We start from the raw sequence: 25,273 nt of genomic DNA on the forward strand, positions 1-25,273 counted from the left end.
ATAGCATTATATCATGACCTTTGATTTACTAAAACATTTCCCTATTGTTGGGAGTTATTATTTGGGATTTTTTTTATTATTATAATTACAGCCATTAGTATCATTGAGCATACAGTGTTTTCTTCATTTTAGATTGTTTCCTTAAGAGTAGGATCTCAGATGGGCCTTTGTAAGGTCAGTGGACATAAACATTTTTAGAATATTTGCTAAACTGCTTTCCAAAAGAATTGTGCTATTTTCTTTAAAAATACCCTTTACTAACAGAGTGCCTGAGTCACCCTACTCTCGCCAGTGTTTGTGGAATCCATTGCTTATTTAACAAGTGAACAGGTCTCATTGTTTTAATTGTATTTCTTTGATTTTTAGTGAGTTGAATATTTGTCCATATGTCTAACTTTCTATATTTTCCTTTTTGTAAATGGTCTAAGTTTTTAAATTAAAGTGATACATTATTATTAAATGATAGAGACATTTTCTCTCTCATATTTTCTATAGGACATGTCCCATAAAAAAAGTACCATAGTCACTAATAAAGGGGTTAGGGGAATCTGAATCAATAGAAAACAGACAATTGAGGGTTATTCTATAAAATGACCGGTCTCACTGTCAGGTGCATACAAATCTAGGAATGATAGGAACTGTTCCAGACTGATAAAGACTAGAGAGTCATAACTAAAAGCAGTTTGTGATTCTGAACTGGATTATTTTGCTATGATTGGCACAGTTGACAAAACTTGATGAGCTCCGAGGATTAGATGGTAGTGTATCAATGTTAATTTCCTGATTTTGATTATTAATTGTGGTTATGTAGGGGAGTGTTTTTTTGTATTTCTGGAAAATGGAGTAGAGTGTTAGCAAATCATTCTCAAATAGTTCAGAAACTAAAAAATAATTTTGTACTGTCCTACAATTATTCTTTAAATTCAAAATTATTTCAGAACAAAATTAAACATGTTGATGCATCCACTCATACATTTCTCTCCTTTGTGAGAAAATTGAGTATTTTATCAGTTCAGATTGAAACAGGCTTTTAATCTGAACTCATCCTCTTTTACTTTCCTTGAAAATCAGTGCCAAGCAATTGAGAGGGCTCTACTCCTGACTGAGCAGGTTACTAACGGGCAGATTTGAGCCAAGTGGCTTCACCCTTCAGAGCCTCAGTTTTCCAATCTGTAAAGTGGGGTAGTTGTGAGGATCATATAGGTTTTAAAAAAGGATACAAATGTGAGCTTATTACTATTACATTAACAGAGAATGCCACAGGATGGGAGAAATGGCTTTTGGATAATTCTGGAAGCAGTGTTCTTTTGAGCATTTTAAAGGTGAATATGTTTTCAGTCGAATAATTTGCACTGCTTCGTATTTAATTTCACTAATTAAAATGCACAGCCATCATCCTATCTTGCATGCTGTTATACGTAGTTCATTTTTAACTTTCCATAATTGGAGACTGCCATGTGTACCCAGTGAACACTCAATAAAATTAATTGAGGGTAATGATGATGAAGACAAGATCTATAGTGTCATTGTTATTTCTCCCCATCACCCCCGACCTGTAAGCGAGGATTGTTTGCATTTAAAAGTTGTTGCTATGGAGTTGAGAGGATAGATTTGCTGAGAGCTTATGGTACATGATCCATAAAAGGCGGTCATGGTAGGTGTCTCACTGAGTAGAAAATGTCAAACTTGGTGTGGGAGGATCTAGTTGGCTCTTATATTGAACTATAAGCAGTGTCTTTTGTCCAGCCCTCCTTAAATATCAAACCTGTTTCCGCCACCAGATGCTGGGGAAGAAGGGCCACTTTTTCCCCTGAGTGGCTGCCAGCACCTCCCAACACCTCAGTCATGAGGAGCCCCAGCTTACTGTGTGTCAGGCCTCCCTGCAGGTCTCTGACTCAGGGCTCAGCCTTGATTTGGTTACTGAAGCCTCTTATTTCTTTCAGGAGAGTCAGTGGCATGAGCTTCTGGAAACTCTGCACAAACTTCCCATCCCTGACCCTGGAGTGTCTGTTCATCTCAGCGTGGTAAGTGGACAGGACATCAGCCATCACTGAATAACCCTTTCACTATTAACAGTAAGAAGGAGTTAGCCCTACAGGGTCATCTTTTGTCGTCTGCACGTTCCACACCCTAACCCCAAGTTCTCTGAGACCTCTGGGCTCAAGGCAGGCCAGAGAGTTGTATTTCTTCCTTTCTCTGGTATTCCATGAGCAATGGGTCCCAAATGCCCCTGGATCCTCTCTTCCTGCCTGTCATCGCTTCACTAGCATCTCCTGTCCTGCCTCACGTTTTGCCTCCCAGCATTGCTGTGAATGTCCCTTTGCTGAAGCCCATCTTGCTGCCCTCTGAGCCTTCAACACCACTTCTCCCCTATTTACCAGGGTGCGCCATATTCATCCTTCAGAACTCAGCTCGGATTCACTTCCAAGAAATCCTCCTCAACACCCCCCCAGGCTGGAAGATTTTCTTTTTTGTCCCAAGCATCTTGTACACTTAGCAGTACTCAGTCCCGCTACCTTGGACTATCTGTTTTCTTATCCCCCCACGGATGTAGGTCCCTGAGGACAGGGATGGAGAGTGCCTGGCATAGTTCCTGGCCTACACTAATAACTTCTTTGAGCTCTTTTGTGTACATGCTGCATGTTCTGTAGTGTGCTAGGGTGGAAAATCCTCTGAACTACAAATTGGGAGACTTCACTCCTCGTCGTAGTTTTGCCCATGATCTGAGTCTTACATGTGCTTCCATATTTCAGTTACTGGAATCTTCGAATTTCCTGAGTCAAACCCTTGTCACCACCTCTGGCCAGCTGTTGCTTATACAGGGGCTATTTCCCTTATGTTGTGGGGTCTGAATGTTTAAAAAGTTTCGTCTTTTAGCTTCGCTAGAACCAGGAACAGTATTGTCTTCAGTGGTTATTATCTTGGTATTTGCCCTCTTACAGAAAATGGACATATCTCATAGGGGTTTGGTTTTTTCATGATGATCAAATTGAAAGCAATATTATTACCAATAACTAATAAAATATTATTTACTAAGTTCATCCTATATGCCAATTTCACAACAATTACAAATAGATATTAGCATTCTCATTTCATGGATGAGGCTTAGAGAGGAAAATGTTATGTGGTTAATTGTGAGAAGATTGGGGTTTTTCAAATCCAGGGCTAACCTTCCACTAGGCCAGTGATAGCGAACCTATGACACACGTGTCAGAGGTGACACGTGAACTCATTTTTTTGGTTGATTTTTTCTTTGTTAAATGGCATTTAAATATATAAAATAAATATCGAAAATATAAGTCTTTGTTTTACTATGGTTGCAAATATCAAAAAATTTCTATATGTGACACGGCACCAGAGTTAAGTTAGGGTTTTTCAAAATGCTGACACGCCGAGCTCAAAAGGTTCGCCATCACTGCACTAGGCCATAAGTGTTGAAAGAAAGGGAGAAAAGAAGGAAGGAAAAAGGGAATTAGTAGAGGTTTTCACTCACTTTAATAGAGCTTGGGAAGGAAAGGAACCTTGTTGCAGAAATTCATGTAAGGAAGACTGTGGGGAAGATGAAGACATGAGCTTTAAACCTGCCTCACTAATCGCCGCACAGCTAAGCCACCTTTGCCTTTGCCGCTGTCCCTTTTCCTAAACAGCTTGATCTCACCACTTCAGTCTGTAATGACATCCGACAGGTAGCTGTGGAGAAGCCTGGCTGGGTCACCAGATGCTGGGGGAGAAGGGCCACTCCTTTCCCTGAGTGGCTGCCAGGCCTCAAGGACAAACCATCGCAGAGGCAGGAGAAACTGCAGGGAGGGTGCAGCTGTTTCGTACCAGTGGTTTCTAGGAATGTTTTTGACCTCTGGTCGCAGCATTTCATGGGCGATGGAGCAAGACAGAATCTCAAAGGACAGCTTGGTGACTACTTGGTTTGGGAACTGCATTGGCTCACTAGTTACAATCCATTGCGTCTGTAAAGGCAGATTTTTTTTTTCTTGTTCACAAGGAATTCCTTTCTCCATGTGGTATTTCTGATTTTGAAGCACTAATTTCATCTAGATCAGAAAGCCTGAATTGTTGATAAAATGGCAATCCTGGATTTTTTTTTTTCTTTAGTCACAAGAAAATATTTCTGTGTGTCTGATACAGGTGATTGAGAAAAATGGAAATGTAAACTAGCAGTCGAGAGCAACAATCATGATTTTCTATTAAAAGACCATTTATGGAATTCTAGGCATTTCGCATATATAACATTATTCTTCACAACAGTTCTGAAGTAGATATTATGATTCAAAACCTGAGGCTATTAAGTGAAGTTGCTAAAAATCATATAGCTGTTAAGTGTCAGCTCTGTGGTCCCTGTTCTTTCCCCCTCACTGTGCCAACTACTACTTTATGACTCCAGCCACTTGTGGACATCCATTAATGAACATTTCCTGGGACTCCCTTCTAGCCATTTGGAATAGAAGTTGGTCAAATTTAACCTTGTATTTTACTTTCACTATTTTAATCCTTATTGTTAAATTGAATTAGTTGTTGACTAGTTTCCATGCTGCACAATCTCTGTTGTAATACTTCATAGGTAATATTTTGGCACAGACACACAGACTTTGGAAGAATGCATTGCAGAGGTTTTTTTAAAGTTATCTTTTTATAATTTGTTTTTATTATTTTAATTCAGGTGGCTTTAGCTATAATTTGCATATAAAAAGCACAGGTAAAACAGCCTGTTGTAGTGGAAAGAGCACAGCTCTAATTATCCAGACCTGGTTTCAGTACTGGGTCTGTCACCTACAAGCCATGTGACCTTCACAAGTTACTTTCACCTCTCTAAAACTTAATTTACCCATTTGCAATGTGAAGATAATTTATATCTTAAAATTTGTTATAGAAATGAGAGGTAATATTTCTAAAGTACTTGGCATAAAGCTTGCAATGTAGCAAGCATTAAATAAGTGTCTGTTAAATATTAGACAAACAGCTCATAGTGTTATTGTTGTCATTGTCATCTCAATTGTCCCCTGTGCCTTTCATTTCAGGAAGGCTATCCAACTCATTTTTCTAGAGACCCACTTATTTTGCAATTGCCCAGGAATGGTTGGGCAGGAAGACTTCCTTAAATGTCACTTGGGGGTCCAGGTTTGAACTTAGGCCATGGCTAAGCCGACCTTCTCTGCATGTGACCTTTCCTGGCCTTTGTATAGTCCCCTCCTTAATTGATCGGCACTGGGCTCTCTCCATTCCTGCTTGCCATTGTCCTCTGAGTCTTTCATAGCAAGAGGAGGTATCATTAGTTCAGTCTGTTGTCATTTAACTCAGGGACACACTCTTGTTACACACATGGCGATGCCTCCTTGAAAGTTCTTTGAACTGGTGAAGTTTTCAACTCTACTGAGCTGGAGATTGCACTAGAAGTCATGAGGCTTATTGGCAGAGCATGCATAGTGAAGAGAAATCCTCCATTCTTAACCACCTAGAATAGTCTCAGTGCAGCTATCCTTCAGCTGGAGCTGTCCTTAACATCACTTGGGCCTTCGGGCAGATTTTGCCAGCAGCCTGTAGATGGATATAATCTCAGATGCTGAAATGAAATGGCAGATTTGGTTGGTAAAGACCATTGTTGAGTGAACCTAGTGATATCTGGTCCCTAGAGTCCACTTGCCTCATTGAACAATAAATTATGAAGCATGCAGCTTTCTTATGTTCAGAAACCTGCAAACATCATATGGGAATTTAGCCTTTAACCTCTTTGAGCTGTTCATTTGTATCTCCCAAAGTAGTTCATCTCTTTTAGAAAAGAACTCCATCTACCAAACTGATGATTTAATGCATCTGCCTTTAATCCAGCATTATCCAAAGAAAAGATTCTATAGACATTTCCAGTGAGTGAAAGTGCTTCCACATCTGAGTAAGAAATTATCTTCAGATCATGTACCTGACCTCTGAATAATGTGCTTGTTGCTTATTTTTGCAAAAATAAATAGCTTTTCTTTTCTTTTCTAGCATTCTTATTTTACTGTGCCTGATACCAGAGAACTTCCCAGCATACCTGAGAATGTGAGTACATAGGAGGAAAAAAATTAAATTTTTGTTTTTTGTAACTTATTTTTAAAAGAAAATAAAAGGATATACAATAATGCATTATAAAGGCAAAAACAGAGAATATTTGAAAAGTTTAAAAACAAGGAGGGATTATTATTCATATTTCTCAAAGGCAATCATCTATTAACCTGTTGATGTCTCATTCTAGTCTTTTTAGAATGTATTTTTATATAGTTAAGATCAACTATTACATAAGCATTTTTCCATTTCATTCATAAGAATTATTTTTTATGGCTGCATATTATTCCATTTGCAATTTCCTCACTGTTGTGCATTTAGGTGATTTTGAGATTTTGCTGTTGTAAGTAAAATGTTTCCATATAAAGATTTCTTGAGTAGGATTAATTTACTCAAGTAGAATTACACTTCTACTATATTTCTATATTCACTCTTAAGAGAGCAAAATAAAGCATTTGTGAGGATAAGTATAAGGACTCCCAGCCCCACTTCTTAAGGACTTAAAAGCAGTGAACTTGAATCTGAGGGAGCAGAGGTTAATGTTTGCATTCTGACAGGCTATGACATACCAAGCCTAGCCTTAAGACACATTTTCAAAATGTTTTACTCAGATTATAAATAGTGCTATGTAGAATTAAATATAAAATCACCACCACTTAGGCACTTGATTAATGTTTAATTGTGGCAAAATGTACATAAAATAAAATTTATCATTTTAACCATCCTTAAATGTATATTTCGTTGGTGTAAATACATTCACAGTGTTGTGCAACCATTACCAATATCTATCTCCTGCGCCTTATCATTTTTCCAACTGAAACTCTGTACTCATTAAACAATCCATTAAACAACAACTCTCTACTCCCCCCTTCATGCCAAGACCCTGGCATATACTATTCTGTCTCCATGAATTTGACTACTCTAGGTACCTCATCTAAGTAGAATCATACAATATTTATCTTTTTGTGTTTGGCTTATTACATTTTGCATAATGCCTTTGTGGTTCGTTCATGTTGCAGCATGTGTCAGAATTCCCTTCTTTTATAAGGTTGAATAATAATCCATTGTATTTATATAACATCCTACATTTTGCTTATCCATCAGTGGACACGTGGGTTGTTTCTACCTTTTGGCTATTGTGAATAGTGCTACTATGAATATTGGTGTACAAACATCTGCTTAAGTCCCTATTTTCAATTCTTTGGGGTGTATACTTGATTACTTCTTTAAATTACTGGAATAAGTGGTATATTTCTCCATAATTACTATAGATTCACAGGAAGGAAATTCTTTTAAATGTTGTCTATAGAGCAGACAAATTATAAATGTTAAGTAATCAAGTTTAATTAGTGAAGTTTTGTTATTGTGGAGAATGAATCAGAGGCCTGGCTACTTGGGGTTCTTGGGGTGAGAGGCTCTTAAATATCAATATCAGAATCTTTTCTTCTATTTTTGGACTAGTCAGTTTTCTCATGCTGGAGAGTGTAAATTCAATTACCAATGTTCTGGAAGCTGAGTGGGGGAAGTGGGTCATGGCATTTCAACATTTAGTGTGTATAACTTTATTAACACCCCATTTTTTATTTAATGCCTTATTCTATGTTTTCAGCTATACCTGGTGTCCCCAAAGCCTTTATGGTTTAGTTCCTTTAAAAAGTACATATTTATTCTTCCAGAGGGAAGCTTGAAGGCCAGTTGACTATCTGAGTGAGCTGGGGAAGAAGAATCTTAGAGTCAAATTATTCTTAATTTTATTGGCACCCTTCCCCTAGCTTTCAGAGGTCTGGTGCCTCAATTCCAGAACCTTTTTGGAGTTCTTTGGTGTGAGTTGGCCTTGATGCTTGCTGCCCTATTCCCTGGCCCCAGCCTTAGTATTGAGCCTTTTCTGGGCTACCAAGTCTCCTTTAGTTTTCAACCTCAGTTGGCACTCTCGACAGCTTGGGCCAAATAATTTTATTATTTTTATTTATTTTTCTATTGTTCTTAGAGAGTAAGGGAGAGGGGGAGAGAGAGAAACATCGATGTGAGAGCAAAACATCCATCGGCTGCCTCTTGCACACGCCCCTTCCCCCTACCAGGGATTGAGCCCATGACATGGGCATGTGCCCTGACTGGGAATCAAACCCAGGACGACACCCAACCAACTGAACCACACCAGCCAGGACAGGCAAATAATTGTTGTTGTGTGGGATTGTCCTTGTACATTTGGGGATGTTTAGGAGCATTTATGGGCTCTATCCACTATATGATGAGAGCACACCCCTCAGCTATAACAACCAAAAATGTCCCCAGATATTGCCAAATGTCCCCTGGGGGCAAATGACCCAAGTTGAGAACCGTTCCTTCAGTAACATCTGCTTTCTGGCTTCCAAAAACTTGACATCTTTCTTCCATTACTGTCTTTTCTCTAGTGTTGGTTTTCTTTGGGGGAGGGGTATGTCTTTTAAAATTATTTTACTGCGACTTTTCAGGGATAGGAGGGCACATGGTATCATGTGAGAGAAAAGACAAATATCTACCATATTTTACTGAAAATCCCCACAGTATTTTAACTATGCTTCCCCTACTAATAGACATTTAGATTGTTTCTAATGTTTTGATGTTAGAGTAACAACTATTGCCCAGGTTAGGTTTTTCTTTAATTTTTTTAATTTTAAGGACTGAGAAAATTTAAAGCACCTGAAAATTCTGATAACTTATTAATTTTCAAAACCACAATTACGAGATTAGAAATAGCTTAGAGAAAAAACAACAACCCTGTCTTTTTCATAGCCCCACCTCCAATTCCTGTCTGTACTGTATGCCACCTCCCCTGTCCCCACCACTTTAAAAAATTTGCATTCTCTCTGCTGTTTTTGCCACTAATGAACCAATTCCCTGTGCATGACCCATTGTCCATTAAATCCTCTTTTGCAAACCGGTAAAAGGCTGGCCTTGTTTATTTCTAAGCAGGAATAAAAACAGTCTGCCAGACTTCTAGCATACATGGTCCCATTTAAATCCTTCCAGCTTCTCTGTGAGAGGTAGACGTGAGCCCCATTGTACATATAGGGACCCCGGGCTCACAGACCTGAGGTTACTAGCCCAAGGCCTGCTCCTAAGTAGGGTTCAGTGACCTAGGTTTGTTAGAACCAAAGCATTTTATTTCCATTATACCCACCCATCTGGCTTCCCTACAGTTGACTTTTGATATTCATGAGGAAAAAGGAAACAATGATTTTTCGTAGCTCAAATATGAAATGAAGCAGGCGAGCTTTTTCTCTAAGGAGAATCTAAACTTTTGTAGGACCAATTTGTGTGATTTTTTATATAGAGTCACTATTGAGCTCCAGCCATGTTGAAATTTGCATTTTAATCTCTTGGTGATTTTTCAAGGATTAATTTAAAATGACTAAATTGCTGCATTGCAAATTGAAACAAGCAATAACAGTGGGGTTGTTAATACGATGTAGTATGCTGTAGTGGAAAGAACATGAGTTTTGGAGACAACCAGACACTGGGCTCCACCACTCTGGGACCTTGGGCTACTTACTTCTATTCTCTGAGCTTTGGTATTCTTATCTAATAAAGAAAAATGGAAGAACAAGTGAAGTATTAAATGTAAAATTCCAAGTTCAATGCCTGGTACAACAAGATGCTGCTTTTGAGGGTTCTTTTCTTTCCCTTCTTTCCTTGGCTTTCCTGGAATTCTTGAGATCTGAGTTGTGGCTAAGGGCTAGAGAGCATTACTTCTTATATCTTGTGTTTTCTAGGTTTTTTCTGACATTCTTGTTTGTGAAGACCAGTGCTTTTCCTTTCATGAAGTGTGTATGTGGCCACAAAAGTCTCTTAGCAGGCACCATTGACACCAGAATTTGTGAAGCTTGGGAATGGAGTCTAGGATTTTAGTGCCTGTAATATGGGGAGGTGGCTGTAAACATTGATTGATTATCTTCTCTAAGGGACATAATGAACTTAAGCGACTAAGCAAAGAAAACGGTAAAAGGACTTTGGGACATGGAACTTAATTCTGTCTTTAGACGATCATATTCTTCTGGACGGCTTAGAGAAAGGTTCATAAGAAATTAAGGAGCTCATACCCACTATGGGTCAGATCAGACATTGTGTGTTATACCATGAAACCTTCACAGCAGCCAAGTGGTATGGTTGTTCTCCCTGAAAAGCGTTGAAGAGGAAATGAAGGTCAGAGAAGAACATTGCCGCTAGTCACCCAGCCAGTAAATGCTAAAACCAGGATTCACACTCAGTCTGATCCCAGCACTGAGATGCTGCTGGGTCCTGGGCCTCCCGCTCCATAGTTCCCTATACCCTTCTAAGAAATCACTCATCATAAGTAATTAATTATGTGAATCTTTGTTCAATATCCTCTTTCCTTCCTGAGGACAGACATCAGGATTTTTCCATCACTGCATCTCCATAATTAGCACTGAACGTAGAACACAGTAGATGCTCATATATATTTATGGAATGAATGAATGAACAATGCAGCCACCCTCAGGAGAAGGAAAAATAATAGTTTCTCCTGGCTTTTGGGCCATTGTGTCTACAAGACATTAATGAAAAGCAAAGGTAGAGAATTAATTTTTTCTACTCTCAGATGCCTGTTGAAGTTAATTCTCATTATTTCTTCATTTTTTTGTAAAAATATTTTCTTCCTTTTTACTGAAGAACGATCACGATGTAATTGTTCACCAGGGTTTTCTCTATCAAGATAACAGATGTAGGAGTGAATTTTATACAGGTAATAATTAAATGAACATAAATCTTTATAAATTTTAAACAGTTGACCTGCATTAAAAAAGTCACAGATCATGAACGGATATGTAGTAATAATTAAATTGTAAACTGGCTGGAGAAGAGATTTTTTTTTTTAATGGCCAGGTTTTGAAGTGTACTTTTGATTAATGGGTAAGCATATAGACCGTCATTTGGAATATTAAACAAACCTGTCTTAATTATCTGACCAGTGTCATATCAACTGGTTAATGATGCAAGAAAAGCATTTAGAATGGACAGTTACATATAACATTGCCCAGTCTCTACTTTGTCAAAAGATGCACCATGATATAGAAAAGATGTATGAACTCGTAGTGACTTTCACAAATAAAGTTGGGGTGGTAGTAGAAGACCTATAATCAAGTACCGAGATTATAGAGAATTCCATTGTTGCTCTTAAGAGTTATCAGGTAATTGTTTATTCTAATGGTTTTTCCATTCACTCAAAGGGATAAAAGTTGACCTAGGGGTAAACTCTGCTTTTTTTCCTATTATGTACTTACTTTGCTTATGTAAATTTGTGGGATTCTTTCTCAGACAGCTTATTTTAGAATCCAAATTTATAATTCCCTTTTAAGGATCCCACACAATTAAGGGAACCTAAATTCTGCTTTTAAAAAAAAAGTCAATTGAGGGTTTTAAAGGTTTACATTATGGTAAAATAATCTGAGCTGGAGTTATTTCAGGAAATAAGACCCACTGTCAAAACCAAGCCTCCTGCCTTAGAAGCCTCTTCCAGACACAGTACAGTAAGTCTTTATCATCTATACTGTGTATGAAGCTGAAAGTCACAAAGACTAATAAAATGACAGACCGTGGGGCGGACTAGCATCTGTTCCAAAGGCTCCAAGGAGTACCCAGCTTAGAGTCGGTTCTTTGGTTTGAGGATTATCTCATTTCCCTAAGGTATTGAACGTAAGACGCTTTTTCTTTAAGCCCCACTGTATCAGCCCATTCTACCTCCCCTTCCACCCCCCTTCTGCTTCCTAACCCCGGGTGTGGATCACAGTGAGCCTGAAGTCCCCAGCCACCTGGATCAGCACAGGAGCCAGCAGGGATAGTTAGATGCAAGCAGCCATTATGGGTCTTCTCCTGGGGGAAGTGGGGTTTTGTCAGGTGACTTTCCTTCCTCTTTGTCTGGATTTAGAGGCACAGAGGATTCGAGAGAGAAGGGATTGTCACCACTGTTTCTTTGTGGAGATGAGAAATGAAAGCTGGGAGAACCTAAGGAGCTTAGGTTCCTGTTCTGAAACTCACCTTCCAGGCTGCTGTGCCCCTGTTAACCAGAAACCTTCCAACTTTGTATCCCTGATACCCAACCTCACAGAATGGGGCCGTAATAAATTCTAGCTGATGGAAAAATGCTCAGAAGGACATAACAGTAGATGTAACTGAAATAATGCTTAACTCCATGATTAATAAAGGACTGTCCTTAACCCTAAAAACATAATGGCACTGAGAACACTGAGCTGTTTTGAACATTGGCACTGGGAAATAGTCCCTCTAAGCAAGAGGAGAAGTAATTGTCAGGGAATAAAGGGGGTGGTTACTTAGGCTTAGCCATGATGGCATTGTAATCCAAGACACTACATTGTAATCCATCATCGTTCTTGACAGGATTGATGGATCTTTAGAAGGAGGATTGATCCTTCATTAACTAAGTAGATTTGCCTTTAAAAAACTGTTTGGGGGGAAAAAAAACGGACGGGGGTGGGGGGGAACCCAACTGTTTGGGCAAGTGGACAGATGTGGTGCAGTCATCCAGATTCTTTCTCCCGCCCTGCTTCCCAAGTCTGATTCATTGTCAAGTCCTGTAATTCCTCTTTACAGAAAGCCATCCCATCCACATCCAAAGCTTTCATCTGAATAGTTTGTTTGTTTTATTCATTCTTTCCTGGAATGTGGCGTAGCTGTTAACCGATTGCCCTATCTCCCGCTTGCCCTCTCCTGTGCATTCTCCACAGGACCTGTTGGAAGATCTTTCCAAAACACAGATGTGATTGTGCCATGATCCTTCAGCAGCTCCCGCGGGATCTGGGCCCAGCTCCCCTACCCCAGCACACCCCCTGTCCTGCACTATCCTCCTTGCCTTTGCCTCCGCCTTGAATATGCTTCTCTCCCGTCCCCCGAGTGAACTCCTGGTGGGAGGCCCCAACCAAATATCTTCTCTGACAAGTCTTCCCCATATCCGTCCAGCAGAGTTGAATCTGCCCTTCTTAGCCAGCCCTGGAACACGTGCAGCCTGGACCACAGTACTTTGTCCACTGGTTTTCTGGGTTTCATGTCACTCCCATCCCCAAACTATGCTCCTGGAAAATGGGGATTATGTTTAGTGCAACTCTGCTAAGTCCAGCTCCCAGGGTGGTTCTAAACACAGAGTGGGAGTTAAATAAGTGTTTGTTGATTGGCAGGTTATAGAGACAGGAATGTGAGTTGAAGACTCAGTTCCACTGACACAAAGTGCTAGGAGAGTAGCACACCTTGTGTGTTTTTATAAATATAAGCTCACATATGTTTTGACTGAAATTTTGACCTGGACAATTTGTCATGGAAGCCCCTCTTCTTATTCCCCGTTCCCCACACTCCTATCTTCTCCATCTGAGAAATACAATTGACCTGTTTGTGAAATGAGCACCTGCTTCTGTGTACAGTCTCTCCCCACTGCCCATTACCGGATGAACAAACTACCTATTTCCTTACACTTTTAATAAATGTAGCCACGCATACCGTTAAAAGGCCCTATCCACACTCCCTGGCTATTTTATCTGACTGTGAACACCAGTGTCAATTCTTTTTCTGTGGGCCCTTCACCATTACTAAGTAATTGATCACTTCATCCAACTCAGACCCAGGTTTTCTGAAGTTAAATGCTTTGTTCTTCCTGATATACCACCTGTCCCTCTCCCAGGCTGGTGTGTTTCCTCCTATACCACACTGCTCACACTTGAACTACGGAGCAGTGGTCTTCAGGCAGGTGCTTTCTCCACTCATTGATTCATTCCTGCATCAAACTGCTAGATTGTGGATATGGCATCTTACCCAGAGGGACCTCAGTCTACTGACAAATTATCCTGGTACTCCAATCAAACAATAACAAATTGTAAGATAAGTGCCTGTTTCTATTATATGATAGAGACAAATTGCCATAGAAGCACAAAGGGAAATTTGACAAATGAGGAGTCGAGGAAGCCTTCCAGGAGGAGGTGACATTTCAGCTGGGTCTTGGAAAGTCAGTGGGAAGAGAAAAGCATTCTACGCAAAGGAAAGAAGTAAAGGCCTGGGGTGTGAAAAGGTAGGGCAAGTCTTAGAAGTTGAGGGTTGGTGTGCCTTACACTGCTGGATGCTTTAAGACATGGGGAAGGAGTCCCCCTCTCCAAGGGGTTTTCTTCTGAGACGAAGCTGGGTAGGAACTGCGAGGGCCCCACTATAGCTGCCTCCAAAGTCCACTCCCCCCACCCCCCCTGCCCAAGTGCTCCCATGGCCGAGTGAGGTTCCCGGGGCTGTCGCCACTCCCACTCCCACCCACTCCCACCGCCTAGGCAGTGGCATCCCAAAAGGAAAGAGGCAGGGGAGGAAGCAGATAAGAAAGACAGCTTCTGTTTAGACACAAATATCTTGGTAATCAGCACAGATGGGATGAGAATACCAAAAAAAGTACATGACAGTTTAGAGAGAATTTGGCTAAATGTTACATATTTTTAACATACCTGTGTAGAGTTTTTGGAACAAGCACCTGAATCTCTCAGAGCATGATAATTGGGCCTGGGGGTTATACCTCAACCAAGTGACGTTTTTACTTCAGAGATGTTCCCTTCCCTAGCCACAAAAGTGTCCTTGTGATTTTTTTTCTCCCACCAAAATAAGGCGCAGGACTTGTCTCTGACGCTGTGTCTCCTTATTTGGACGGCAAGCTGTGTAACATATTTCTCCCCAGCGTGAAGCTTCTTGGCAGGCTCTCGAGGCCACGTTTTGGTGGCTTCAGAGTTATCTTTGGATCTGTCAAAAGTGCTAATGGGCTTTCTGGCCTTCTTTAAGCTCCTCATTTCTATTTTCTTTTTACTTCCATCCTCTCCTAAAAGAAAAATGCATGTAATTCATCAGCAGTTAAGCATTTTGCTGAAATACTCAGCTGAGGGCCTTGTATTTTTGTTTGCGAGAATAGCTCTGCCATGTCACTGTCTCCAGAACAAACCCCACCCTGACATCATTAGCTCAGCACTCCTCAGTCCACTGAGCAAGAGATAAGCTCCTTGACTAACTCAGACTGCCTTTCTTTTTTGTTTTATTTGGCTTTTCAGGTTTGAAAAAGGCAGGTTAGTGTGATGGTAGGAGCAAGTGTTCTGGCTTCAGGAAATCTGATTTTGAAACGTGGCCCTTTCTAACTAGGTGACCTTTGGAAAACTACTAAATCTTCCTGAGACTCAGTTTTCCCATCTGTAGAATAGAGATGATAATGCCCTTCTCAGGGTTTTGGAGAAGATTAGAGAGAACCAAGGTAAAGTGCCTATTGTCTGGCACATAGGGATTTTTTTTTCTCTCTTTCGTTAGGCATAGTTTATGCTATGCTTTTTTCCCCCCTGAATACAACTTTACCTGTTATTTTAATGGTATAAAAGAAGAGCATAGCCCCGGTTGTCATTCCATACACCAGAGCATCATCCCATACACTGGAGAGTGGCAGGCTTGGTCCCCTGTCGCGTACCAGCGGCAATGATCGATCTCTCTCTCTCTCTCTCTCTCTCTCTCATTTTCTCTCTCACTATCCCCCTAAAATCAATAAACATATCCTTAGGTGAGGATAAAAAAATTATAAAAAATAAAAAAGAAGAGCACAGGTTTAGAGACAAGCCCACCTTAGACTGAATAATGCCTCATCTGCCTACTGTCTAACCTTGGTCAAATTACTTCACTTTCTCTGTGCCTGTTTTCCTATCTGTGTAAAGAGATCATAATACCTGTTCAAGGAGTTGTTTCAAGATTAAGTGAAATAATATATGTAAAGCCTTGTATGTTGTAGAAGTTTAAAGTACTTACGTGGGACAGTATAATGTAAGGAAAAGCAAATGGGCTATGGAGTTGGATCTGAGTCCAAATTCTGACTCCCAGTTACTGGGTCTCTCCCAGACTTACTTTATCTCTATATATTGGGAAGAATAATACCTCAGTGGGTTTTTATGAAGATTGCATAAGATTATAGATACACGGTACCTGATATGGTGCCTAGTACTTGGTAGGTAGTCAGTGTATGGAGCTATTAATTCACTCTTTATTTATAAAGGTCGACGGTTAACCTGGTGCTCCAATCAAACAATAATAAATTGTAAGATAAGTGCCCGTTTTATTCCCAATCCCTACATAATATTGTCAAAAAGTACTTTATGCTATTTTGCATATAAAATCCACCTGGTTTACTTGAATTTATGGGTTATAGATCTTTCATTATTATAAATTGCAACCCTTGGCAATAGCGTTCCTTCCTTCCCCACGTCCTTCATTTTCAGAGGATTATATTGTGTGGCATTGAAAAGCTGTACCATTGAAGAAATTAGCATATTTATGTGTATTATTAAAGTCAGGTGGGTATAGAAAGGGTTGCAGAAATGAAACACATTACATTTCTTCTGAAATCTGAAGAGCACCAATCTATAGTACTAATTAAAGGAATGAAGCCTAGGCTACAGACAAAAGCTAGTTAAAACACTGCTTTGTCACAACTTGCTGCTGCTTGCCTTTGATTTTTTTCTTTTTGAGTGAAATACCTGGAAATTGTAAATCTTCTAAATTATTTTCATTCCAGCCAAGTCATTTTAGAGAATGTAAACTGTGGAGGAGGGGACACCAGCCGTGATGACAAGAGAGGAGCATGCTGGCCTTTGTGGGTGGGATCTGTTGGACAGAAACGGGCTCTGCCAAAAGCACTTTGGTCCCTGGGTACTTTGTTTTGCTGAGACGTGTGGCACAGTGCACTGGGAAAGTTCTAGGATCTGGGGTCAGAAGATCTGAGCTGCAGTCCTGGCTTCGTTGCTTACTAGACTTTTTGATCTTGGCATCTCTCTGAGCCTTGGTTTCCTCATTTGGAAGGTTGCAGACTTCCTGTCTTGCTTACCTTCAAGAACTTCTATGAAAAACAGCGCAGCACTGTGGATGACCTCATGTTGTAAACTGTAATCACCACACAGGTATACTTGCTCAGACTTCTGCGTCTCTAACATCTCTTCCAGCTCTGCACTTCATGATTTTATACATGAATGGGATTCATACTTGGTCCTCAGGTACAAAGAATAGGGCAGGAGAAGAGGAGAGTATCCTTCCTGATTATTTTCTGTTTCTCATGCTTTTATTAGATACTGCTTATAATAAGAACCAACAAAATAAGGCACAAACCTCCCTTCTTCTCTCTCCTAGAGAAATCTGACAGAATACTTTGTGGCTGTGGATGTAAACAACATGTTACATCTGTACGCCAGTATGCTCTACGAACGCCGGATACTCATCATTTGCAGCAAACTCAGCACTGTGAGTAGACAGTCTTGAGATGGGCTTTTTAATTATTGTATTTCAATTGAAGGATGTATTGGAAAGATTAAAGAAAATGTTAGAAAAAGAAATCAGCCACAGTCCCCTCAGATAGTAACATGTCATCTTCATTAATTATTCATGTCCCTTTACGGAGTCAATGCACATTTCATTTATTCTTAGAGTTTCACAATCAATTATAGTTTTCCATTTGATCTTGTGTTATGAACACTTTGCCTACTTCCACATAAGTGTCCATCATTGTCAGTTTTTACGTGTCTATATCTTATTCCATTATACTGATGTGTCATCATTTATTAAATCTTTCTTCTCTTGGTGGCCATTTCAGTTGTTCATAGGTTAACCCTTTAGTAGGTAACCCTGCACTGAACATCTTTTGACTGCTTTTGACCACTCCTGAGTGGAATTGTGTGTATGTGTATGTGTGTAAGCATACATATACATACCTACACACACTTCTTGGTCATGTATAGTGGGATACATGTTCATAGAAGCATTTGTTTTTCTGTTTTAAACCTGGAGAGGGACCATATGGCCATTAACAGAGAACTGATAAATTGTGGTGTAATCATACAATGAAATACTATATCGGTGAAACGAACATTGTCAGCGTGATTGGGTCTCTAATACAGAATTTCAAGTAAAAGAAATGTGCTACAGAAGAACATACAGTATGATTTCATTCATAAAAAGTTCAAGTAGGAAAAACTGAATGGTACATTATTTAGGGACACATACAAACTACAGTGGGGAGGAGAAATGATTAACACGCATTTTAGGTAGTAGTTTCCTCGAAGGAAGTGAAAAGAGTATAATTGGGAAGAGGTGTACAAGGGACATCAAAACTATTGTTTTTTGTCTTGAGCTAGGATAGTGATCAGGAAACCTTTCTATAATGGGTCCAATAGTGAATATGACTCAAGGCCAGATGATCTTTGCTGCCACTACTGGACTCTGACCTTGTAGGTTACAATCAGTAAACTAGTGTCTGTGGCTGTGTTCCAATAAAGCTTTATTTACAAAGATACTGGCTGTAGTTTGTCAACCAATGAGTTAGGTGCTAGCTTTTGGAGTCTTTTGTTTTTTTTTCTTTTAAAAGATGCTTATTTGATATACATACTTTTGTATATGCACATATTTGAGAATTTTTGAAAAGTTAAAAAATAAGATACTAAGCCCTTTTGTCATGAAACTTTACAATACTGGATAGAGACAAAGTAATTCTTGTACAAAGGCTAAGAATCAAAATTGCACAAGATTTTGCTGTGACAGTTTTATTTTTATTTTATTGATTTGAGAGAGAAGAGAGAGAAAGAGAAAGATACTGACCAATTTGTTGTTCCACCCATTTATGCATTCATTGGTTAATTCTTGTAAGTGCCCCAACCATGGATTGAACCCGCAACCCTGGTGTATTGGGACAACACTCTAACCAACTGAGCTACCCAGCCAGGGCCTACTGTGACAATTTTAGAAACCAGAAGAGTCGAGTAGTGTCTTGAACTTCTAAGGGAAAATGATTTCTAACCTGAGATATATATACTTATCTAATGGAAGTCTCAGAGGAGCATGGCAGGAGCCCATACCACACCTGTCAACCTCGTGGGTCTCTCCTCTTCCACTCTGCCTTCTCCACTGTGGATGAACTATCTGTCCTCTCTTGGGCCAACCACTCTGCTATCCACCTGACTTCATATAACAAGTATTTTTCATGGCACTGTTGTGGGCACTGGGGATACAACAGTGAACAAAATAGGCAAAAATCTCTGTTCTCATTAAGTCTAGTAGGGAAGACCTTGAATAAACAAGGTAAGTCAAGTATATAGTATTCATAGTAGTATTTACAGTAGCATAATGATAAGTGGTAAGGAGTAAAATAAAGCAGAGAAGGAGAGTGGATGGGGAGTGGTGAGGTGACAGGGACTGCGATTTTAGATAGATGGCCCAGGAGTGCCTGATCGAGGAGGTCACACTGCAGTGTCCTTCTTCCTGACTGAAGGGCATTCCTCTCGCAGTCTGCATCAGTATGTTTTCTTTTCTTCTGGTGCATCTTATGAGCTTACTAATATGGTATAACTAGAGGTCCAGTGCACAAATTCGTACATGGGTGGGGTCCCTTGGCCTGGCCAGCCCCGATTGCGGCCGATTGGGCTGGCTGCTGGGGGGAGGGATTGCGGGAGGTTGGCCTGCTGCAGGAGGTTAGTTGTGGGAGCGCACTGACCAGCAGGGGGCAGCTCCTGTGTTGAGCATCTGCCCCCTGTGGTCAGTGCGCGTCATAGTTACCGGGTCGCAACCGTCACTTAGGCTTTTTTAAATATAGATATCTCCTAAAGTTAACAGAACTTCCTTGATCCACATCTGCTTTACATCACTTCTGTTTTCCCTTTTAGAGTAGAATTGCTCAAGAGAGTTATTTCACTTTACTGTCTAATTTCTCTCCCATTCTCTCCTCAGTATTCTATGGATTTAGCCCCCTCCTCTCCACTGAGACAGCTTTTGTTCAGGTCACCAAAGACCTCAGGTCAAGTAAAATTAAAATGAGTTAATACTAGCAAAGCTCTTAGAACAGAGTCTGGCATATAGTGTATGTATATGTTTATAATAATAACATCTATAATGGGAAGTCAGCTATTGTTTAAAATTTTAAATCAAGAAGTAAGGACATAAGTATTGTATGTGATTACTATGAATAAAGGATAAGGAATATCATGAGATGGTCTGCTGCTCTTCAGTATGCGCCTTTCGTGCTTTCTCTTTCATTTCTAAAGCTATAAACGTGTTACTTTGATTTAAAAACTTTTTGTAACAAATAGTTGATTCTTAACTGAGCTCTGCACTCTACTGATGGATGGTAGACACCTCTCTAGGGAGAGTGGCCTCCTTATATCTCACGTACAGTCATTGGCATCCTGATCAGCCAGGTGCATTTTTCCAGGGACAGAGCAGCTAAGTAGACATCAGTTTGAGCCAAGCCTTTGGACCTCTCCAATTTCAGAATCTTAACAGTTTTCTAATTGTTGCCTTTTAAACACTTCCTCAGTAGTGGCTTTTTATTATCTTTTTGATGAGAGGCAGAATACAAAGGCTACTTTAGCTGAGGTTTCTGAGGACCCTCTCGACAAATTGAGGGTCCTGTCATACCTTGACAAACCACATTTTTCTCCATTTTTTTTAAAGATGAAGGCTTAATGCTCCTCAAACCCATTAAACAGCTGAAAGATAAAAGCTGTCCAACACTCTAGAATGCCATTTTCTATAAAAATGACTCCTTCAGTAGAGACAAACCCAGCAATATTTAGTTCAGAGTCAGGTAATATTCATTTCTGGCTTTCTCGGTCAATAATGTGATAATTCTGTATAAGAAAAATGTAAGTTTTTGTTTTCTTTGCTCAGTTCATGTATATTGATTGTTTTCCTTTATAAATGATAAATAGGGAAAGCTTAACTAAATCTTGTTCTCTAATGTAAATACTTCAGTTGATTTCCTCTAGCACAAAGGCCTCATTTTTCTTCCAGATTCTCATATCTCGAGTTTAATTCACATTGCTTTTTGGTAGCTCTTATGGATAGCAGGTGGGTGTAAAATAAGACCTTTATACAGATGATATGTAATTCCAACAGCCATCCTGGAAGGTTGATAATATCCCCTTTTAACAGCAAGGGACATGCAAATAAGTCATCATGAGTCAGTGTTGGGGTGGAGACCTTGGCTTTGGACAAGGGACAAACAACCAGGAATTGCACATACAAAGGACTCTTAGCCCCTCCACGTGCTTGCCTCAGGGACCAGGTCATGTTTATTGGTTGCCACCTCTCAAACTATTGTCAGAATTTTTGTGTGCTGACTGTCACAAGGGCCAGAGACACATTGTTAAAAAATCTCTCCCACTGAGGGAATTTGAGAATCCTCAGAAAGAGCCAAAAAAATCTGATGGATAAGGTTGCTGGTTTGGGTAACAATATGTCCTGATTGTATAATAATTAGAGGAGCTTCTTTTGTAGTTTGTAAATAGGTCCAAGACTACCAAAGAGGTATGCTGGCAGCACCCACAGACTCAGCATGCAGAACACCCTTGTTAGAGTCATCCTCTATATTTTATAGGGGAGGGCCTCAATTCTCCCCCATAGCCTTTTAAAATTCTTTAAAGTGAACCATTTTGAGCCACCTACTATGTGCCAGGCACTGTGTAATCATATTTTTTTCCATTAGCTCTTGCAACAACCCTAGGAGCTACTTTTATTCTCTTTTGCAGATGAGAATATTGGCACTTGGGAAGTTGAAGTGCCTTGTCTAAAATGACCAGCAGTGGTGGAATTAAAACCCACTTCACTTGGCTCCAGCCCCCTTCTTACTACCTCATACAGCCACCTTGGTAACTCTCCATTTGTCATATGTTCCCTTTGACACTTGTCCCCAGAGAAATATTCTCAGTATGATTCTGTTGACCCTGGATCTGAAATCACAGAAGGAATGTCAGCCTGGCCATTGCCTTTTAATGCACATCTAAGCTTTCTTCAGATTTAGTGAGCACTTCCTATGTGCCTGGAACCTCTCAGCACCAGGGAAACAGAAGGCTGATATGTGAATTTCTAATGGACACACTTACTCTGTTAGCCAGAACCCCATTTCCTTGAGCACTGTTCAGATCCAACTCTGTCTATGTGGGGCTGGCCTCCGCTGTCTCCCAGCCCCACCGGTGCTGGTCCCTGCAGTGAGCACAGCCTGGGTGGGTCCCTGGATCTTACCTTCCCTGACTCACTGTGGCTGCAGGGTTCCTGTGCTGCAGCTCCTGCCAGCCCTGGGTATATCTGCCCAAATCGCCCCTCCCATAATTTAGGGCTACTGCAAGAAGTTTTAAAAACTTAAGAACATCCAGTACATGATGACAAAGGCATATTTACTATTCCAGAAGAACATATATTTGTTTTATTCAGCAAATGCTTTTTAAAACAGGTTCTTAGAAAAGAAGCACAATTTAGTGGTAAGACTATGACCTAATTAATTGAGCCTCCACACCTAAGTATTTGAAAAGAATTATTACTTTTCTGATTGTCTGATAGCACCCCATTTGGGGAGGGGGGAGGAACTAAACTGGTATCTTTTCCCTGTCAGTTTCTTCCTAAGTATTAGCCCTAGAGAATGTGGGTTTTGGGTAGGCCCTGGACACTGATGGCCTGGAGAGTGGTGGGCGATAGTTCTGTCTTCCCACCAGCACCCTCAGGTCTAGCCCTTAGTAGATGCTTCTGTGTTAGTGTGAAGGGATGGGTACCCACTCCCCTTTCTGTTTGCCCACTCCCACCAACAGCTTCCATTGTCTTAGCACCACCTGATCTTGTGACCTAAGAAAGCCAGTTTGTGAACTTGCAAGTTTTTCAGATTTGGCTTCATTTTCACTTCTCTGCGGGTGAACTCCACCTGGTCGTGACCATGCCAGCCTGTGTAAGGTTTAGGCACCTGAATGATGTGTGTAGAGCTTTCCTAGCTGCTCTGGCCTAGAAAGAACTAGTCCTGTTTGCCTGTCTGCAGCCCTTGAAGCAGAGATGAGAGTGGCAGCTTAAGAAGGCTTGAAACACTGGACCAGAGCCAAGGCCTCTTTGCCTGCACACTCCACTCTGCATGTTCCAGCCGTAGGAACAAACTGCATTATTTTGTTTCAAACTGTGCTCAAGGGAAGCCAAGACCTTGTAACTGGAAACTTACCAAACAGAGGATTCTAAGACTAAATTTAGTGTTCTATTTAAAAAATAAAATAAGTTGAACATTTTGTTTGTTCATCTTTTATATGTTAAAAAAAACAGAGAGATTAACCTAGTTCATACTAGCAACCTAAGAAGAGTATTCAGAGTGAGAAGAAAACTAATCCTTTTGGTGAAGAGGGAAAGCCTTAACAAAATGTAATGAAGTGGCATGAAATATAGACTCTGCAGCCAAACTTCCCAATAGCATAGCCTCTCTAATCGCCATCATATAAAATTTTATTGTGGCTCAGAGAATATTAAAAACTGTTAGAAATAAATGAATGGAACTTCCATTGGCAGGAAGTAGGAGGAAAGATTGGTATGTTTTATTTACGTGGTTTTTCTCTGGTTTTTAAATGTGAATACAATTAAATGCTTTTGAACTATGTTCTTCATTTAATTATGTGTAGCTGGAATTAAGAACCTTGAGATGTTCTACAGACCAATATATAGAGTATAAACAGTTTAATTGGTGATATTTTAATTTGCTTGTAACTTCAACCAACCATGGTCTCCCTACTAGTTCTTACCTCCTCTCCTGCCTCTTCTCCCACTGCTTCAACAAGCATTGAGTGTTTTGGACTAGACACAGGATTCAGATTGCTAGTAATTCGCAAATGCTAATCCATGGGTTAGTTGTGATAGAATCACCCTAAGACTTGTTAAAAATTCAGGTACTTGGACACCACCTCCAGACATTGTGGTTCAAAAGGTTTATCATTGAACCACAGAGTGTCTATTTCTTAAGGTTCCCCAAATTTTTGGTACACAGCCAGATTCAGAAACAGTGAATAAACAGTTCTTTAAGACAAAAGAAAAAAAGATATTTATTCTTTCCTTATTGTTATTTTTCATCATTAGACTCATTTTCATTTTGAGACTACGTAAGGGAGCCTGTTTGAGTTTGTTTAGAAGACATGAGTACAGACCCACATTAAAAAAAATTCTTTGTTTCCATAATTTTCTTTGGGAGAGCTTTGATTTTGAGATTGTCTAGTCTAGAACAGGACAGAGCTAAATAAATAAATTAATTAATAAATAACCTATTTAAGCTCTCAGGAATGTTGGATGCCGATGCAATCCACCACTGTAACTTTGGGTACATGGGTATAGACTAGAGAGGTGATGTTTCTACTTAGCCATTGCATTGAGAACATGACAGAGAATCTTGTTTATTATTTACTAGAGGCCTGGTGCATGAAATTTGTGCACCGGAGGGGGGTTGGTCCCTCAGCCTGGCCTGCACCCTCTCCAATCCGGGACCCCTCGGGGGTTGTCCGAATGCCGGTTTAGTTGGACATCCTTCTCACAATCCAGGACTGCTGGCTCCTAACCGCTCGCCTGTCTTCCTGCCTAATAGCCCCTAACCACCTCTTCCTGTTGACCTGATGCCCCTAACTGCTCCCCTGCCAGCCTGATCGCCCCTAACTGCCCTCCCCTGCTGGCCTGATCACCCCTAACTGCCCTCCCCTGCCAGCCTGATCGCCCCTAACTGCCCTCCCCTGCCAGCCTGATTGCCCCCTAACTGCTCTCCCCTGCTGGCCTGATCGCCCCTAACCGCTGCTGCCCTGCTGTGTGGGTCCTGGGCGCAGGTATCTGGCTCCCTCCTACCTCCTGTTAGAGTCTGGGGCGCGCTGCGGGACCCAGAGTCAAGTCCCCGCCCACCCGTGTGTGCCTCAAAATCACGCAAGACCCAGACCCGGCCAGCCCCACCCCCATTGGGCAAGACCCAGACCTGGCCGGCCCCAGCCCCGTCAAGCCCCGCTGGCACGTCACGTCCCCGGCCAGCACCGGGTGGGGATGCAGCATCAGTCACATCCCTGGCTGGTGCTGGGCGGGAACTCAGCCTCCTGCTGATTGGTCATTATGTCGTGAGGGCATGATGACCATTTGCATATTAGCCTTTTATTATAGACTAGAGGCCCGGTGCACAAAAATTTGTGCACTCGGGGGGGAGAGGGAGTCCCTCAGCCTCGGGAGATAACGACCTGCTGGCTTAGGCCTGCTCCCGGGTGGCAGAGGGCAGGCCCAATCCCTAGGTGCAGCCCCTGGTCGGGCTCAGAGCAGGGCCGATTGGAGAGTTGGGGCGCCGCCCCCTGTCATGCACAGAGCAGGGCCCATCAGGGGGGTTGGGGCTCCGTACCCTGTCACGCACAGAGCAGGGTCGATC

General features: G+C 40.9%; 1 protein-coding gene across 1 annotated transcript in view; it reads left to right on the top strand.

Moving 5' to 3' along the window:
- The window catches only part of DENND1A (DENN/MADD domain containing 1A), a 455,803-nt gene that overhangs the window by 209,553 nt on the left and 220,977 nt on the right, over positions 1–25,273 (top strand). The window contains 3 exon segments of the mRNA XM_014528906.1: positions 1,944–2,024; positions 5,995–6,048; positions 17,233–17,343. Of these exon segments, the coding sequence (XP_014384392.1) occupies positions 1,944–2,024; positions 5,995–6,048; positions 17,233–17,343 (246 nt within the window).

The sequence above is a fragment of the Myotis brandtii genome, unplaced genomic scaffold (genome assembly GCF_000412655.1).
Source record: "Myotis brandtii unplaced genomic scaffold, ASM41265v1 scaffold658, whole genome shotgun sequence".
Classification (NCBI taxonomy): Eukaryota; Metazoa; Chordata; class Mammalia; order Chiroptera; family Vespertilionidae; genus Myotis; species Myotis brandtii.